This window comes from Notothenia rossii, assembly GCF_949606895.1.
Source record: "Notothenia rossii genome assembly, chromosome: 10".
NCBI classification, from domain to species: domain Eukaryota; kingdom Metazoa; phylum Chordata; class Actinopteri; order Perciformes; family Nototheniidae; genus Notothenia; species Notothenia rossii.
In genome coordinates this window covers 25,738,957-25,758,373 of record NC_136908.1, presented here as the reverse complement: position 1 = coordinate 25,758,373, position 19,417 = coordinate 25,738,957, and the positions used below count along the sequence as shown (strand labels likewise).

Here is a 19,417-nt window from a genome sequence, read left to right as displayed (position 1 = left end):
CTTCAATATTTAAAAAAAAAATCTTCCCGCTAGAGGAGGTGAGGTCCACTCCCCACTTGTAAAAATAACACTTTACCCCTGCTTACACCTATATGCCGTGAGCTGATTACCGAGCCTTCATTGTAACAGTCGCGGGTACACTGTGTGTGCGTTGGGGATTGTTGCAGTAGAAATTTAAACTGTAGCGCTGGTGCATTAATGGGAAACCCTTAATGTTTGAGCACCCTCTATGAAACGTCAAGCTACCCCACAGCACCCCCTAGAGAAAATCTCTGGCGCCGCCACTGATCTCAATACTTTGTTATATACCCTTTGTTGGCAATGACAGAGGTCAAATGTTTTCTGTAAGTCTTCACAAGGTTTTCACACACTGTTGCTGGTATTTTGACCCATTCCTCCATGCAGATCTCCTCTAGAGCAGGGGTTCCCGAGTGGGGGTCGCAAGATCATTACAAAATAAAAATGGAAAGCTAAAAAAAAAAAAATTATAACAATTTTTTTTATTACATAATCTTTTGTATAATTTTTTCTTTTTTATTATTATTAATAATAACGTTTGCATAGACATTTTCAGGGGCGGACTAGCCATCTGTATTATTTCCGAGAGTGCGGAAAACTGAAATTAAACTGGGTCGCCAGTCTCTGGCACTGTTATTTTGGGGGTCGCGGGCTGAAAAGTTTGGGAACCCCTGCTCTAGAGCAGTGATGTGTTGGGGCTGTCGCTGGGCAACACGGACTTTCAACTCCCTCCAAAGATTTTCTATGGGGTTGAGATCTGGAGACTGGCTAGGCCACTCCAGGACCTTCAAATGCTTCTTACGAAGCCACTCCTTCGTTGCCCGGGCGGTGTGTTTGGGATCATTGTCATTCTGAAAGACCCAGCCACGTTTCATCTTCAATGCCCTTGCTGATGAAAGGAGGTTGTCACTCAAAATCTCACGATACATGGCCCCATTCATTCTTTCCTTTACACGGATCAGTCGTCCTGGTCCCTTTGCAGAAAAACAGCCCCAAAGCATGATGTTTCCACCCCCATGTTTCACAGTAGATATGGTGTTCTTTGGATGCAACTCAGCATTCTTTCTCCTCCAAACACGTCTAGTTGAGTTTTTACCAAAAAGTTATATTTCGGTTTCATCTGACCATATGACATTCTCCCAATCCTCTTCTGGATCATCTAAATGCTCTCTAGCAAACTTCAGACGGGCCTGGACATGTACTGGCTTAAGCAGGGGGACACGTCTGGCACTGCAGGATTTGAGTCCATGGCGGCGTATTGTGTTACTGATGGTAGCCTTTGTTACTTTGGTCCCAGCTCTCTGCAGGTCATTGACTAGGTCCCCCCGTGTGGTTCTGGGAATTTTGTTCACCGTTCTTGTGATCATTTTGACCCCACGGGGTGAGATCTTGCGTGGAGCCCCAGATCGAGGGAGATTATCAGTGGTCTTGTATGTCTTCCATTTTCTAATAATTGCTCCCACAATTGATTTCTTCACACCAAGCTGCTTACCTATTGCAGATTCAGTCTTCCCAGCCTGGTGCAGGTCTACAATTTTGTTTCTGGTGTCCTTTGACAGCTCTTTGGTCTTGGCCATAGTGGAGTTTGGAGTGTGACTGTTTGAGGTTGTGGACAGGTGTCTTTTATACTGATAACGAGTTCAAACAGGTGCCATTAATACAGTTAACAAGGGGAGAACAGAGGAGGCTCTTAAAGAAGAAGTTACAGGTCTGTGAGAGCCAGAAATCTTGTTTGTTTGTAGGTGACCAAATACTTATTTTTCACCATAATTTGCAAATAAATTCATTACAAATCAGACAAGGTGATTTTCTGGATTTTTTTTTCTCATGTTGTCTCTCATAGTTGAGGTATACCTAGGATGAACATTACAGGCCTCTCTCATCTTTTTAAGTGGGAGAACTTGCACAATTGGTGGCTGACTAAATACTTTTTTGCCCCACTGTAACTGTCTCTACATCAGTCTTATATGGGCTGGCCAATATTTTATGAGATCTTTGAATCCCAATAAAGAGTTGTTTCATATCTTGATTCATTTTCAGAAGAGATTTGATTCAGAATGTGCTTGTTTATAATCATATTAGAAGAAGTATATAGAGATATCTTTGAAAAGAAATAGGCCTCAAGTAGCTCAGTCTGTATGGACTTTGCATTTCTTCTCCTGGGCATTGCCGAAGTGTCCATGATCCAGGCAGCGAACCCCCAACTGCTCCCTGCCTCCGGAAAAACCTGGCCGCCCGTTTGCTCTGACACCTCACCATAAATGCATCTGTTTGTATGTGTATATATTTATTCACCTAATGTGTGTGTATTGCACGGTGTGAACAATTAGATTTCCCCTTGGGCATAAATAAAGGTTGTTCCTATTCTTCTATATGATTCCACCAGGACAATTAATTATTATTTTTGAAATGGTGCAAAACCCTTAAAGTTGGGGTAGGTAAGTTTGAGAAACCGGCTCGAGATACACTTTTTGTTATATCCCATGGAATGCTCTTAACATCCCGATTATAGCAATGAATATCTTAAGTGCTTTGACAAAAAATCCATACAAAGATTTAATCTGTGGAAGCCGTAGTACTGTAAAAAGCACGACCAATCGTTTGAGCCGGCCCGGCTAAAATAACTGGATGGCCTACCTGCCTGTCAGCCTTCCATCTGTGCACAAACTTATCTCGTGCCCTCATTGGTCATGTGCGCGTTCGTGTGTGTTGGAGGAGGGACTCTGTGAGGAAGTGGCAGATCTTTCCGGCTGTGTATTTTCAAATTCTAGCGCACTTAAGCTGGTTTCTCCAAAATTACATACCCTACTTTTAATATAAACTATGCCTAATTCATTCAAATGCAAGGAGCAAAAAGTTTAAATAACAATTATTTATTTTGTGTTTAATCAAATAAGAAGAAAAATAATGCCTAAAATGCATGTTACAATTTTTCAGAGCCTAAGATAACATAATTAAATTGCTTGTTTTTTTCTGATCAACAATACAAAACCCAAAGGTATTAATAATAAGTTACTTTAATGTAATTAAAGACTCACCTTTTTATTAAAGATTTTAACTACCGTAATTTTCGGACTATAAGCCGCACCTGAATATAAGCCGCAGCAGCGGCATACCACTCTCGGTTCCACTTTTACTTTTGCGCGCTACCTGTCTCACTCTTTTCCGACCTCCAGCTTTTCCTGCTGGAACCCGCCGCTTAAAGGTGGGGGTCCGCGGACCGGCCATAGAGTCCATAGAGTTAAAGGTGTTGGCCGTTAGCTGTAAAAATCCATAGATTAGCCGCACCGTTATATAAGCCGCAGCGTCGAAAAATAGGGAAAAAGGCGCGGCTTATAGTCTGAAAATTACGGTATAAGCTTTTATATTGTTGAAAACGCTGTATATTTTATATGGGTGTGTTGTTGCGGAATTGGTGCTCTGTTGCTGGCTGAAAGGCCCGTTTTTGATCCATGTAAAGCACTTGGTGAATTTGTTTTAAAGGTGCTGTATACAAAAAGTTATCAATGAATCAATGTTTATTTATATAGCCCAATATCACAAATGTTACATTTGTCTCAGTGGGCTTCACAGTTTGTACAGAATATCAGTATGACAACACAACACCCTCTGTCCCTCACATCGTACAAGGAAAAACTTCCAGCGAAAACCCACAGTTTAAAGGGGAACATGGGAGAAACCTCAGGGAGAGCAACAGAGGAGGGATCCCTCTCCCAGGACGGACAGACGTGCAATAGATGCCGTGTGTAAATCGAAAAGATAATACATTTACAACATAGGTAGTCCAAATGTTTGGAAATGCATTATGTGTATAATAAGAAGATGATTCCACGAGGATGTCAGCAATCTTGTGGGAGCCATCAGGGAAGTAGTATGGTGAGAGTCAGGCAGGACCGCAGAGACATACAAAAAGTTATTGTTGTTATTATTATAGGGTGCAACAACTAATCGACTTAATCGATTAAAATCGATTACCAAATTAGTTGCCAACTAATTCAGTCGTCGATTCGTTGGTGACGTCATCACGTGTGTTTTGCGCGCCGTTAAGCTCCAACGTTATCGGTCTTTTTATCGGTACTGGAGACATTTAAAAAATATATGTCATATGTGTTATTGCTACATAAACATTATATCGCAGTCTTAGTGTCGGCAACTCGTTTCTAATATGCAAAAAGACAAGGGGGGGCGAGACAGTTTACACACACGCAGCTGCTACATGCAGCAACACACGGCGGGGATGGCGGAGAGAAGCGCTCCGAGGTGTGGTTAAATGTTACCCGTCTCGATGTGGACAATGCTCCTTGCCAAAAGTGCAATAAGAGTTTAGCATGTAAGGGCGGTAACACGAGCAATTTGTCTAAACATTTGGCAAAAGTGCACCACATTCAGACTGAAGAAGAATGCACCGGGTTCGACTGTCTTTTTAGTTTATCCCCATCCACGAGTAACGTTTCCACGTCAGCAACACACAGAGTTAACAAAATTATACAAACATGGGTTAATGATTAGAGGTAACCGAGTTATTTATTTTGTTAAAGTTTCAGCTATTCTGTTTACAACTCTGTCATCAGATTATTTAATACGATTTGTTAAAACATTGTTGTTTCTTTTGATGTGAAATATTATTTATTTAATTTAAATAAAAAGCAATGTTAATTTTGTTCACAATTTGTTAAGTTAATTTAACAATATATGTATTTTTGAATCAAGTATTACTCTTTATTGTCTTCATTGTTAGTTTCCACATGCCTGAAACAACCTCAAGCTAAATCTAAAAGTTGATGGCAAAATAAGAGCATTTGAGAAATTGTGCAAGGCATAATAGTCCGAATAGTCGGTTCATCGTTTCATTAATCGATAGATTAATCGATTATCAAATTAGTCGTTTGTTGCAGCCCTAAGGACGGATAGCAAATTAAGCTGGAATCACGATTTGATTTGGCTGTTTTGCTTGAAAGATTAGTTAGTTATTTAAACATCAACAAATACATTAATCAACTAATTTGTAAAGCATTATTTGTAGAGAAAAGCCTGGGAATGGTAGAAAGTAAAACAACTGTGGGATATATTTTTGAATCATGTAAAAATGGTTGATATATTTGTCGTTTTTAAACTGCCATCCATAAGCACTGCCGTGGGGTCATGACTCACAAAGACGCAAACACTTAATAAGAGAAGGCTTTGAAGTCGTGAGGAGCAGAAAGGTCACTTCTTTCGTATTGAATTGGGCACTCTGATCCTGGAGGAAAACTCTCCTCTTAACATCTGATATGAATACAAAGCAAAACATCATTTCCATAAAATTATTCTTATTAAAAGGCCAAAAGAAGATTCCTTCAATATGAGAGCTGAAAAATAACTCATCCAGGAGAGACGTAGATGCCACTTGTCATGTTGCTGCCCATGTGACTCGGCTTCATATTGTCTCAGAGCCTTATTACTAATACACAGTAATGCCACCACACGAGCATCAATTACTCATCCCGTGAACTAACAGATTTTCAAAAGGACCTCACAGCAGCTGCCCTGTTGTTTCCATGGAGCGTGACACTGCGTATTATATCGCTTCCTAATACACGAGGCACCTTTGAGACCTTTTTATCCAGCATCCGTTACTGCCCTGTGTGAACTGCCTATGCCGTGCACATGTACGCACAAAGCCTCATCAGGGACCATAATTATCATGTGATGATTGTAATTAGGGTTTGAGAAACACATTTTCATAAAGAGTCACGTAATGATGCCACTGAAAGCCAGTAATACAGTCTCACAGGATGATCATCTTTCAGGCTAGATCTGATTTTAAAAAACACTGATGTAGCACCAATTATCTCTAATCATGGTCAATGATGTCTTATACATAAAAGAAGACTGCGGAGAAGGTCATTTGCTCCTCATCTGAGTCATCTTCCTTAACAAACCTGGATCAGTGACGTGGGTCAATTATGTAATCACTCCTGTCATTAACCAGATCTTGTCTAAAGACTGTACCCTCTTAAGACGTACTCACTGCCTCTCTAGTTGCCTCTGAAGTAAGTTAGGGGGAATAATAATGAGCCACATTAAAAGTGCAGCTTGTAAAATGTTTGGAATTTTAGCAAAATAGGATTTTTCTTGACACCACCTGCCAGAAATGCATCGTAGGTTGATGCTGCTATTACACAAGTACTTGGTCACCACCTGCTGGTGTGTCAGATGCATTAAAGACCACTTACAGTTCCACATATTAGATCACATTAGTATCACATCCATATTAATTGACTTCAAGAATAAATACAAAGGAATTGGTTGGCAACACTGTATTGGCAATCGATCAAGCCAGGAACAAGGAGTTAAAAGAGAAAAATAAGGATTGAATTCTTACCAGAGTGACGGTTAGACTGAGAACTCTTCCTTTGCAGTCCACAAACAAAACACTGTCTTCGTACCAAGGGTCTAAGTGGAGGTAATTGTACATGCCAAAAGCACGCATATGTTCCAGGGTGTACTGAGTATCCTTCAACTTCACCTCCTCCACGGCTGCAGAACAGATAAAAAGAGAAGGTTAGAAAAAGGCATCACAGGATCATATCATATTTTTGTTATTAATAAAGTGTTGTGCATGTGAGACTACTATAAGTATATACTCCATCCTTTTAAATGTATGCTTTAAATCTAATAACCAAAAACTCTGGTTCCCATACTAATCATTGTAGGCTTTATTTTGTGGTTAACTGGCTGTTATTAAGTCTTTGTAAACCTCTACTGTATATTTTGTTTACAAGGTTATTCTGGGTATATCAAGCAAAAAAAAAAACATTGCGATTTGGAAAGCAAATTAAATTGAATGACCTAGTCCCATTTGAAACTGTAAAGCCAGGGAATAAATCTGTTTCTTTGTTTTGTGTGAATTTAATGTGTAAACATTACCGGCATAACACTCTACCATTACTTTATTATCTGATTACATTTATGATTTATGATTATTTCACTATAGCTTTTCACTTTTAGTGTTTTGAATAGTAAAGTGTTAGTACAAATGTAGAAAATGTAGTATTCTGCAAGTAGTGAACATACTGGATGAGTATAACTTGGATTAACCTGCATGTGTGGAGTGAGTTGTGTTGCATGTCCTGGATGTTTTTGATAGTATAAAACATGAACTTATGTTTGTGAGTAAAAAATTGTTCTCATAAAAAATATTTGAAGTAAATAAAAATAATGATGTTAATATTTATACACTTTTGAATGATGATGTGACACTTCTACACATTTTCTTAGGGAGACTGAACCCAATAGCATAAAGTATAATTGGAGCAAAATTACTACAGCTACTAATATTATAATTATCTTTTAATATTATAAATAAGCATTAAAAACCTACTTTTCAAAATTATTAACAACCTGTTAATTCATATAACTGAACTTGTTACTAAGGTTAGCTATCACAGTGTGGCATCCTCAGTGCTAAGCTAGCTGGCACCGTTGCTAACTGTCTGTTAAGTGTCTCTCACCAGCATCCAGCTCAACGTTGTACGTCGGTATGGAGTCCAGAGATAACCTGTAGCTCTCAAAGTTGGGGTCCAACAGCTCCCTGTTCACCTTCAAGGAATAATTTGACGCAGCCATATCTATTTTATATGACTAGTGTGTGCATAAGTTGATATGAAGCAAGAAAATACTGTTGCAGAACACGTTTCCTGTTTGGCAGACCCGGAGCCATTTCGCAGCGGACACAAAATGCCCTGTTGCTCATGGGAGTTTGAGTTCTTGTATTTCTCTAAAAGGGTTATAATAAGTGATTTGATAACTATAGTTGTCCTAAAAAAATGTATTCATTTGTTATTAAAGTGAGCTATTTTCTACATGCTGTGTTTTTATAAGTAGTGACGTTGTTTGCTAAAAATAATTAACAGCCAAAGCGGAACCGTTACACTACTGAGGGTGTTTTAGTCGGTATGGTTTTGTGAAGGGACTGTGTGTTCCCCAGCTGATACATCTCGACATAAGGTAACGTTTACTTTATAGCTGGTGAAATACAGATGGTTTCGTAGCTAAATTCCCATGAAGTAGTTGCACTTAAACGGAAATTCTAACTGTGTGTGTTCGGCTTTGACAGACCATGAGCAAAGACTCCCAGATGAGGGCTGCAATAAACCAGAAGCTGATAGAAATGGGGGAACGGGAGCGGTGAGTTCAGCTGTTATCTTCACTGAGGTCGGAATAATGCTTTCAGAGACCATTTAGATATTTAAATAGTGTATACTAAATGTTGGCCGCAGGTTGAAGGAACTGCTCAGGGCAAAGCTGGTGGAGTGTGGATGGAAGGATCAGCTGAAGGCACACTGCAAAGGTATTGGATTTGTATTTGTCTTTGTGTGTAACGGTGCTTTTAATGAAGCTGCATTGCTGATGAATTATTTTGTGCAGATGTGATCAAAGAAAAGGGCCTTGAGCATGTCACAGTGGAGGATCTGGTTACAGAAGTCACACCAAAAGGCAGAGGTATGTGCAAACCTTTATATATACAGTCTATGGTGCAAACACAACAGCAGGGGGTGGAAGATGCACACAAATACAAACCATACTCAAGTTGTGCTGCCAAGGGTGTAACTTTGGTTTGAGAAGTGGGGGGGACACAAAACAGAGGGTCCTCCGCAATGAATTCCATTTCCTGCCTTTCTACAAATAACTAATCCAAGACAAATGTGTAGTGTAATGAGTGCGCAAATGTGTCTAGTATCCTATCCATGTGAGCCTATTTTATTTGTGATGACCTCACATCCTTGAGGGTGCTTCTAATCTCTGTTAGCTCCGAGCTAGCACCAGATGCTAACAACAACCCCCGTAACTCTCTCTGTCTCTCTCTCTCTGTATCTCTCTCTCTGTCTCTCTCTCTGTCTCTCTCTCTCTGTCTCTCTCTCTTTCTCTCACACAAAATGCGCTCGTGCCACGCACACACAGACGCTCCTCCGTGAAGATGACCCCTTAAGTAAAAAATAATAATAAACACATTTGAAAAGTGGGAGGGACACAAACGGGATTTTGAAAAGTGGGGGGGACATGTCCCCCCTGTCCCCAGTGGAAATTACGCCCATGTGTGCTGCTAATGTGTTCTCGTGCTCCTGGACATAGGAATACAATACAGAGAAACAATTAAAGAACATACCGTATAAGATATCAAAACAAACTGCAAGCTAAACTGATTAAAATCTAACAATGAAAGACACTTTACTTTAAGCATATGAAGTGATACTAAAGCATACGAAGTGATACTAAAGCAAGTAGATTAAACAAATAACCAAATTAAAGAATATGGGAATATAATCTACTCAAGAAAACAAAGAGGCACGTTATGGCATCGTGAATAAAAGTGACATTTTATTTTAAACATCAGAACTTTATTAACATTTTTGAAGGTTTCTAGAGATACCATTTTTGGGGGGGAAATGTATGCAAAACACTAGATAGAATGAGATGAGGTATGTTTAATATTTAGTGATCTCACAGAGAAATTCAAGTGATAATTAATTGGAAACAAACTAGAATACTCAATGCAGGTGTCACCATTTAAAAACCGAATGGAGCAGCCACGAGAAGCGAACATTTCACCCATTCCAAACAGCGTATAGATTCAATTATTCAAGTCAAATAACCTAAGAAATTGTGCAGGAAGAAACAGAATATAAATAAAATAGTACAAGGTGATGTTGCAAGTGACCAATGTGCGAGTCAATGCAGAAGAGGTCAACTATATACATGTAGAATAAGATTAGCTAAAATGCTAGTCTGACACACACAATACATCTGTGCGCTGTACACATGAATGCATAGTATAAGGATATACAGGCACTTCCCAGAACTCATGCGTTCAATCGTCTTATGGCTTGTGGAAAAAACAAAAATGACATGAAGAATGATTTGATGCAGAATATGTGGGATAAAGGGAGACAGGTGGGCTCTTCTGAACTTAAAGCTCCTAAATAGAGAACAATATCGGGGAAACTAAAGAGCTTAAAGAGGTTAAAATAACTAACAGTTATTTTCAACCACTGTTTTTTTTAACTGCACGGTTAAACAATTTAATTTCATAAAATAAAATATGATTTAATCAGTAAGATTGTCCAAAAAGAGCTTTTAAAATATATATATATTTTTATATATATATATATATATATATATATATATATATATATATATATATATATATACATATATTGTCTTTCTTACCCTGCATGCATGCCAATGTCTTTCAATCAGAGCTTCACAGTACAAAGGCTGCACAGTAAAGAACACATTGTTGAGCCATGTTTGAACAGATACTATGATATGTCAAATGGAGGTTATGTTGAGACAATGTTACATTTAGAGCAATTCATGCGCGGCACAGTTGTTTTTGTGCTGCTGTACACTGACAGGTGCTGTCTGGTTTCAACACCTCTCAACATAATGCAGTCTAGTACAAAATAAACAGTGTTTTGAATTATCTTAATGCATTACTGTAGTGTACACTAATATATCCACCATTTTTCTTCCTATGCAGCACTCGTGCCAGACAGTGTGAAGAAAGAGCTCCTGCAGAGAATCCGAGCTTTCCTAGCTCAACACGCCACCTTGTGAAAGAGACGATTCCCCGTCTAGACATTTTTTTACTCTCTGTAGATCCACAATTAAAATCCAAACTGATGTTTGTTCTCATTGTGAGCAATGCTGAAGTGTTATTTTTATTTTCTATTGTGTGTTTTCATATTGATTTTAGTTTGTTATGCAGCAGTTTTGGAAAAATAATAAAGTCATGCCTATTTTGATCATTGGGGTCCTGACATTTTCTTTCTTAGAACTAAACACCTGTTTGACATGTAATTAAGGGCTTTTGAACGCATTTGAACTTGTATTCCTATTGTGTTTCGTGAGACAGTATAATGGATTTTGTGTTTAAAAAAAAGACTGCAGACGGAATGAAAGAAATGTCTCTCTCCCATACATGGCTGTGGGACTGTTTCAGATGTTTTGGTAAGTACTTATATTATTATAATCACACCACTGAAGAAGTGATTTTAGTGATGCTCTGCATTTCTCAAAAAGAAAAAAATATATACACTAAACAAAAATATAAATGCAACACTTTTGTTTTTGCTCCCATTTTTCATAAGATGAACTCAAAGATCTAAAACATTTTCTATTTACACAAAATAACCATTTCTTTCAAATATTGCCACAATAAAAGGCCACTCTGAAACGTGCATTTTTGCTTTATTGGGGGGGTCTGGGGGAGTCCGAAAACCAGTCAGTATCTGGTGTGAGGGTTAGGGTTAGGGTAATGTTGTTAATCGAGTTGCCCATGTTGGTGGTGGGGTTATGGTATGGGCAGGCGTATGTTAGGGACGACGAACACAGGCCACTCGATTCACAACATTACCCTAATCCTCACACCAGATACTGACTGGTTTTCGGACCCCCCCAGACCCCCCAAATAAAGCAAAACTGCACGTTTCAGAGTGGCCTTTTATTGTGGCCAGCCTAAGGCACACCTGTGCAATAATCATGCTGTCTAATCAGCATCTTGATATGCCACACCTGTGAGGTGGGATGGATTATCTCGGCAAAGGAGAAGTGCTCACTATCACAGATTTTTTCAGATTTGTGAGGAATATTTGAGAAATATGGTTATTTTGTGTATATAGAAAATGTTTTAGATCTTTGAGTTCATCTCATGAAAAATGGGAGCAAAAACAAAAGTGTTGCGTTTATATTTTTGTTCATTCTATATACAGTTATATTTATGTGTATATAAAAGAAGATTATATTTGTTATTCTTAATGAGGGCTCTCGACTAACTTTTTTCACCATCCTCCCGGAACCGTCCCGAAATACAATCTAAGCCGTCCCGAAATTAATGTGGACCGTCCCGAATTTAAAATATTAGTTTTTCTACTACTTATCATTAGTTAAAATCATTCAAAGTGACCTTTAACATAAATAAAACATCATACAAATCATTAGATGATAATTCATCAACCTTTTTATTTGAGTAAATCAGTCAATCACATGACAAAGGCCAAATATATTTAAACAAACACACAAACGAGAAAATTACTAATATTGAATCAAATCAAGTCCCATCCAATTATCAAAAAAAATCCAACACTCTGTCCTGAAGACAGAACCCAGAGTAACCACTAACCAGGAGGACAGTCTGTAACACAGTCAGGAGACCTTTACAAACTGCCCCGCCCCCTCGCACACAGACGGGAGAGAGAGATCTCGTCTGGATTGGAAAGCTCGAAAATACATCTTAGACGCATGTTGTAGTCTTATTGCATATTAGAAACGGAGTTGGATAAACTAAAACTGCGATATAATGTTTATGTAGCAATACTACATATGACATATATTTTTTAAATGTCTCCAGTACCGATAAAAAGTCAGATAACGTCGGAGCTTAACGTTACCACTGTCATTAATAATTCCGGCCCGGGCGGAGCCCGTTTAATACCGGGGCTCGGTACCCATCCATACATGGGGAGAGGCGCAGCATATTGCTAAGGACTAAATACGATGGAGGGTTCTCATCGCAGCCTTATTACCCATAGGGGATGAAGTGGAGTAAGTCAATAAAGAGGCCGGCGCTCCAGGGTCTGGTTCTGCTGTGCGTTTTTGTGATGTAACGGTAAAACATTTCAGAATTCCTCCACGGCATACCATTGTCATTTTACATCACTCAACCCGCGAAATACACACACTCAGTACATGGCCTACTGTAGATAGACCCGCGAATTTGCGGGACAGGAATTCGCGGGCACAGCCAGCTGTGCGGCTGGCTGACAGCACATGGGCACAGCTCACGTGTGTGTGTGTGTGTGTGTGTGTGTGTGTGTGTGTGTGTGTGTGTGTGTGTGTGTGTGTGTGTGTGTGTGTGTGTGTGTGTGTGTGTGTGTGTGTGTGTGTGTGTGTGTGTCTGTCTGTCTGTCTGTCTGTCTGTCTGTCTGTCTGTCTGTCTGTCTGTCTGTCTGTCTGTCTGTCTGTCTGTCTGTCTGTCTGTCTGTCTGTCTGTCTGTCTGTCTGTCTGTCTGTCTGTCTGTGTGAGTGTGTGTGTGTGTGTGTGTTTCGCGGGTTGCTAAATGTTTTGTGTGTTTATGTTGACAAGGAGGTTTAATAATTGTGTGCTACACACAACGTGCAGTCGATTTCATTTTCATCGCCGTTTGTAGTAGAGTTAGCAGGGTATTTTTATTTTAACTCTCGTCCCAAATTCGTCCCCAAATTATTTTTTATCCTCCCTGACACTATTTTTTTCGGCCCCGGGACGACGGGACGTCCTTAAGCTCGAGCCCTGCTTAATGTTTCTGCATTATTCAGTCATTTTACTGAGGCATTGGTAGGGGGAAAAAAACACATATATATATATATAGCTTTTCAGAAATAAATGATTTATGTATATAAATAATCAATAAAATATGAATTAATAATCAATACATTAATATACAATACATGTGTTATTCTTACTCATAACTGCATTATTTGGTCATTTGACTGAGGTTGTGCATCTCTATGAAAGAAAAGACCGATAATGTAAAAAAAACATATAGATATATATTTAACATAAATAACTTCTTTATGAACACATAATTGATATCTATTTGTTATTTTTTTTTATTTTTATTTTATTTTAAATGAGCCAGGAAGTTTTTACATTTGGAAATCATACATTGAATGATTTTATGTTCTGAAAGTATAACATTGTCTCATTGAAAATATCTCTTGCTGAGATGGAACACGTCTCGTGCTCCTTATCAGTAGATATTGTGTTCAGCATCACAGGAAGCTCTCAGGTGACACATCACTGTCTGACCTGCTGGACCACATATCTGCCGCATGGTGATTCCAGACGTCAGAGAGGAGCTGTCAGTGTAGCGTGCGCTCCTCAGATTATACTGACGGGTATTTTTGTTTTAGTTTTTATTAAGCCATGGCGTGGATGGTGTGAGAGCCTGCTTGTGTCTTCATACAGCAGCCCCTTTGTGTATCTGTGACATCTATGACATCTATGTGTGTGCCTGTTTGCCAACATATTAGGACACATGCACAATCCTGGTCAGAATGCTTATGGAAGAAACGGTAACCATTATTCAATTTATAGAGGAAATAATGTGCTTTAACTCCAATTCTTTATTTTACAGCTTTATTCACTTTTTTTATTTTGTATTAAAACAAACTATTAAATAATCTACTTGAGTTGAAAAAAGAAACATCAAGCATTTTTGTAAACATTAAATTTCGACATGATGATACAATACTAACATCTCCAAATGTTATATAGTATATCACATGAGGAGGCCATGATTCTGCCATATATATTCTGCTTTTCCTTTTGATGCTTTAAGTACATTTTGCTGATAATCTTCTGTACTTTTAACAATGTGAGATATTGTTCGTATAGGATTTCTACTCATAATGGAGTATTTTTACATAAATGTGTCAGAAATTCTTTAATGACATTGCACCAGGTTCAAACTAAACATTTAAAAAACTAATCCTGACAGTTATATCCATATATAAAACAAGAAATATACATACACATACATACAAACTACTACACACGCATAAATACAATTTACTTAAGTGAAGGATCTGAATTCTTCTTTGACCAAAAAAATCCCAAAATGTTGAGGTTGACTTCTCATTACAGTAGGATTATTTGTTCTCATTTAGGAAATCCAGCAATTTTAGAAGTTAGTTAAAGAAAAACATGAACCTTTTTTGCTCACAATTTAACACATGTTATTTTGGAATGTTTGTTTTGTACATAATGAATGATTTTTTCTCTTTTGAATGATTCCATCAATGAATAACTTGAAGATGAGGAGCATTTGATTTGTCTCTCATCACCTTCCTCTTCTTTTCTTAACAACATGACTGATGGTTTGAGCTGACAATAAAATGACAGCAAAAGAAAGGATGACAGAAGTCCCTTTGTCTTGTTAATGGAAAGGCTTGTGGACTGCTGCTGTTCTCACGTTTCGTAAGAATATAAATGTCTCTGTGGAAGCTGCTTCTCCTACAGTGAAGGCCTGGTGATAAAAGCTGAACATCTGCTACCCCTCCTGTGTTATACTTGGGTGAAAGTACTGAAACCTCTCTGTGAAAATACTCCATTTTAAGTAAAAGTACTGCATGGAAAATGGCGCTTTAATAAAAGTATTTAAGTATGATCAGGAAGATTAACTTAAAGGAGTATGAGGAGTAAAACAAATCATCGCTACATTTTTTTAAATACATATTTTAAAGCAAAAGCAGCTACTTTTTTTTAGCAAGATTGCTGCTAATTCATGATCTCTTAACCCAATCATTTTTGTAGTTACTTAAATATAATGTTTGAGGGTTTAATCTCTACCAAATAATCATATTTTTAAGTTTTTCCTAAGTATTGGGTGCCAAAATCTGAATAAGTAATTAGTAAATATATCGGTGAAACGAATGTAGCGGAGTAGAAAGTACAAACAGCAGAAGTTTAAAGCAGTCGAATTGTCTCTGTACTCGAGTAAATGTAGTTAATGACTTACCACTGCATTTTTGTCAACAAAAGAGTTTTCTCAGAAAATGTGGCAATTTTTAGCTTAAAGGTTTGTAATGGATGTGAAGCCATTCAAAACCTCTAAGCTTGTTACAGCTGTTAACAAAAATAAGAACTACAAAATAATATGTTTTTATTTGAGTAAAATAACAGGTCATCATTTACCTTATTTTTCATCTGCTATAGAGAAAGGGTTTGATAATACAGGAAATGGTATAACGTTTTTTGTTATGCTTTATATGAGTGTTGAAAGAGGACATAACTGAAAATAGCACAGACAAGATAACGACTGATGATTAATAGTACTGAACAAGTCTAATCTCTGTTAGTTCAGAATGACACGATTAGCTCATTATATATTTAAAGCTCGTATTGTATGAAGCATTTCCTGTCTTTGATTTGGTTGAATTTTCTGTGTGGTTGTTGCAAAATTGTAGTTGAAATGACGAGGCTGTATCCCCGAGCTGCAGAGTGTCGTAACTCAGTTTATTGACACAGGATAGGACATGGTTTTGTTATTTAATGCAGTTTTTCCATTTAAAACATTTCTAATATAATGTGTTACAGGAACTTTGTATATGTACATAAATTGTGTTGATAATGCTATATAATGTAATAACCAGTTACATACAAAGTAATATAATTGTAATCCTTAGTTTTTAATGTTGCATTTCCTAAAGTAGGGCTGGCCAGAGTCATGTGCTCTCTGGTAGTGAAGTAATACGTCACCCACAGTCCATTGGGTCATTATTAGTCTCTATTAAAGTCATTGTGATTATTCTTTCACCTTTTCTGGCAGATTCTTTCTTTTACTTCATGCATGGATCGCCTCCATTGGCCTTTATGCGTCTCAATATATCTTTATTTGAACCCTTATATATATATATAGAGAGTAATTGTTCAGAAAATACAACATGTACTTACAGTAAGTTTTATTCAACCCAGACACTTTAGGTGTTTCAAGTAAAGTTATTTATTTTGGTATTTCAATTTGTTGAACTCAGATTTGAAATATAAACTAGAACTGGAAATTCCTTATTAAATCCTCCGCAACAAAATAAACACTTAACGCATCATAAATGAGTCAGTTATTTTCAATATGTCGTGCATTTCTGTTAGTTTGTTTTTTGTTGTTATGATTTTTTGTCAGTTACAGCCAACATGTATGTTGTGCTTCATATATGAACTGAACAGGAAAGTCTGGACACAATATTATTATTTTTTTAAACACCCCCATATTTAAACTGGTTTGTACTATTCACTTGGGAGGTTGGAATGCAGTACAAATCTTCTGCTAGAAAGATCAAATGTATTTATTTTATGTATTTCCAATCACTTTAACCTTCCAACATGTGTCACTGGTGCTGACTTTTTATAGTTTCCCTACTTCCTCTTAACAAAGGTCTGATTTGATTCCCGTCCATGAAGCCGTTACTCATCCTACTGTAAGTTTGACTCTAGGACAGGAAATGGCCAAATCTGTTTGCTGTGTTGTATTCCAACAACAGATATACATTGTTGTGGTGATGTGGACACCGGGGTGGGTGAGTCTCCTCCCAGTCTCAGGTGAGGGGCAGGACACAAGCAGCCTCATAAAGAGTCAGCGCTGTCCTCTGTCAGGCAGTCTCTCTCTGTCCATGTGAACAGCTGACTCAGTCAACACTCTGGTAAACCTCCTTTTCAACAGGTGAGCTTTAATCATTTAATCATCGTATCTTATTAAAAAAATATCAAGTTATAACATTTACTTTGAACGTTTGAAAGTTCATTAAATTGCCATTTGGCTGTTATTATATTATGATTATATATTTGTTTGTAACTGTTTTTTTGTTCAGGGTACAAACATTCCTGAATCACATTTCTTTCATATCTTTATTTGTTATGTTTTTTATTCAGTTTTTTTAATTAGATGTATTACTTGAGTAAAAGTACATGAGTACCAGAGTGTTGGAATACTCTGTTACAAGTAAAAGTACTGCATTCAAAAATGTTACTCAAGTAAAAGTACAAAAGTATTGGCATCAAAACAAAGTACCAAAAGTACATGTAAAAGTAGTCATTGTGCAGATTGTTCCTTTTCAGATGATATTTTTATAATGATTGATCATGAAAGTGTTCTCAAAGCTGGTAAAGGTGCAGCTAGTTTGAATGACTTTGTATACTGCAGGGTAGCTTGTGAATTTACTCCAGGTGGAACTAAAGTCTGATTTAACCCTTGATTATATTTCACATCATTCATCCACATCTTTGAAGCAACTAAAGGTATTAAATACATGTAGTGGAGTAGAAGTAAAGAGTAGCAATACATGGAAATACTCAAGTAAAGTACAAGTATTTCAAAATGTTACTTAAGTGCAGTACTTGAGGAAATGTACTTAGTTACTTTACACCCATGAATTTTGCTAATTGAGCACTTTTATTTCAGTTTCTCAAAAGCTTCCATCACAGCAGGCTGCAGGTGAAGCAGCAGGGAATTCTGGGAAATCTCCAGGATGGAGTCTTGGATGAAGGCGGCAGGTCTCCTCCTCGCAGTGTGGTGGTGCTGCTGCTGCAGTAAGTATCCAATAACAAACTAACAAGAAAATAACAAGTTATAAAATCTGCATTTTCTTCATTGGGATGAACTTGAATCTAGATGTTTTCACCTTTTGAAATGCGGAAAGTGAGCTAATTTACAAACAAGTACTTGCTGCCTAAAGGCCCATTTAGTCAAATGTCTTTATTAGCCTATTTATGTATTAAATAAGAGATTATTTATGTGTATTTCAGGTGCTCAACGCGTTAACTACATAAGTCCACACAGAGGCAGCCATAATGGAGCAACACGAGTGATGCTTTCAGGCACAGGTAAGAGATGACATCGCATAGCATACTAACTATTGTTAGAGCTTTAAGATTAGGTTAAAGAAGTTACAGTTGTGTATTAATTATTCTTGTATTTACATTTTATTATATATTCATGTTATATTTATCTCTCGTTTATTATGATAACAATTTATATTAAATTCCTATACATTTTCCATTATCAGTTTAACAATTATCTGGGCTGTTTGTTGTTTTATTGTATTTTTTTGTTCTTATTTTTTCTTTATTTTCTTTTTTTATTCACATTAAAACATGTTTTTAAATGTCATGCCTTTCTTTGTTGTTTTTTTTTGCTGTAGGTTAAAAAAAAATATATATTTTTTGAAAAGTACAATGTACTGTATATTGTGTATTTTTTGTTTCTAAACTGTGCCAAAAGTTGGATTCTCTTAAACACTTGTGGGACTTAAGTGGTTTTCGTTCAGTTAGACTCACCCTGTCTGCTTGTTAATAAATAAAAATAACCCCCCCCTCCCACCAGGTTTTGCCCTGGAAAGACCCAAGCTGAATCCAAGTGAATACTCAATGGGCAACCTTGTGTTCATGGTGTCGGACACCCTGTCAGTCCCCTGTGACGTGGAGAAAGACTCAACACACGGCAAGCAGATCACCTGTTACACCAGGTAGGGGCAACTTCATTGAAAATACACCATCTTGTATAAGTCACATCTTCTATCTAAAATGACAATTTTTTCCCATCACAGAGCAATGCCGAATGGTCGCTATGTGGTCCATTTGAGTGTGGACGGTGTTCCCATTCCTGACAGCAGTATGTGCAGTGGCGTGCACAAATCATACCATTGCAGCTTTTATGTACGTACAAGACACCTCCATTTATCTGATGCTCCAGTCAAGTTTGTGTTTTTAACTTTTTTTTTTACCATTCTCAGACTGTGCGGTATCGCACGCCTACTATCGGCTCTATGACTCCAGTCAGTGGTCCTCCAGGTACCGTTCTTTACTTCTATAGCATCTATTAAA

At 37.5% G+C, this 19,417-nt stretch overlaps 3 protein-coding genes across 3 annotated transcripts in view; 2 read left to right on the top strand and 1 right to left on the bottom strand.

Annotated features, from left to right (window-relative positions):
- Positions 1 to 7,735, bottom strand: part of nudcd1 (NudC domain containing 1) — a 59,170-nt gene extending 51,435 nt beyond the window's left edge. The window contains exons 1-2 of the mRNA XM_079655108.1: positions 7,512 to 7,735; positions 6,383 to 6,537 (exon numbers count right to left, since the gene is read on the bottom strand). Coding sequence (XP_079511234.1) covers positions 6,383 to 6,537; positions 7,512 to 7,626 — 270 coding nt within the window. The 5' untranslated portion in view covers positions 7,627 to 7,735. The remainder of the gene's footprint in view (positions 1 to 6,382; positions 6,538 to 7,511) is intronic.
- Positions 7,736 to 7,926: 191 nt separating this feature from the next.
- Positions 7,927 to 10,805, top strand: LOC307023372 (transcription and mRNA export factor ENY2-2). Its single transcript, XM_079656602.1, has 5 exons — positions 7,927 to 8,007; positions 8,117 to 8,187; positions 8,280 to 8,350; positions 8,428 to 8,502; positions 10,541 to 10,805. The coding sequence occupies exons 2-5, from the start codon at positions 8,120 to 8,122 to the stop codon at positions 10,615 to 10,617; spliced, it is 291 nt and encodes a 96-aa protein (XP_079512728.1). The 5' UTR covers positions 7,927 to 8,007; positions 8,117 to 8,119; the 3' UTR covers positions 10,618 to 10,805.
- Positions 10,806 to 18,402: 7,597 nt separating this feature from the next.
- Positions 18,403 to 19,417, top strand: part of LOC307022734 (fibrocystin-L-like) — a gene marked incomplete at its 5' end in the record, with an annotated part of 63,884 nt that continues 62,869 nt past the window's right edge. Inside the window, 4 exons of the mRNA XM_079655626.1 lie at positions 18,403 to 18,418; positions 18,918 to 19,059; positions 19,141 to 19,219; positions 19,327 to 19,384. Of these exons, the coding sequence (XP_079511752.1) occupies positions 18,403 to 18,418; positions 18,918 to 19,059; positions 19,141 to 19,219; positions 19,327 to 19,384 (295 nt within the window). The remainder of the gene's footprint in view (positions 18,419 to 18,917; positions 19,060 to 19,140; positions 19,220 to 19,326; positions 19,385 to 19,417) is intronic.

What these genes read in the sequence shown, in the direction of transcription:
- LOC307023372 (XM_079656602.1), top strand. Translation starts at nt 8,120, where the DNA reads ATGAGCAAAGACTCCCAGATGAGGGCTGCAATAAACCAGAAGCTGATA. An exon ending in GCTGAAGGCACACTGCAAAG is followed by an intron (nt 8,351 to 8,427) that starts GTATTGGATTTG and finishes TATTTTGTGCAG; the next exon opens with ATGTGATCAAAGAAAAGGGC. An exon ending in AGTCACACCAAAAGGCAGAG is followed by an intron (nt 8,503 to 10,540) that starts GTATGTGCAAAC and finishes CTTCCTATGCAG; the next exon opens with CACTCGTGCCAGACAGTGTG.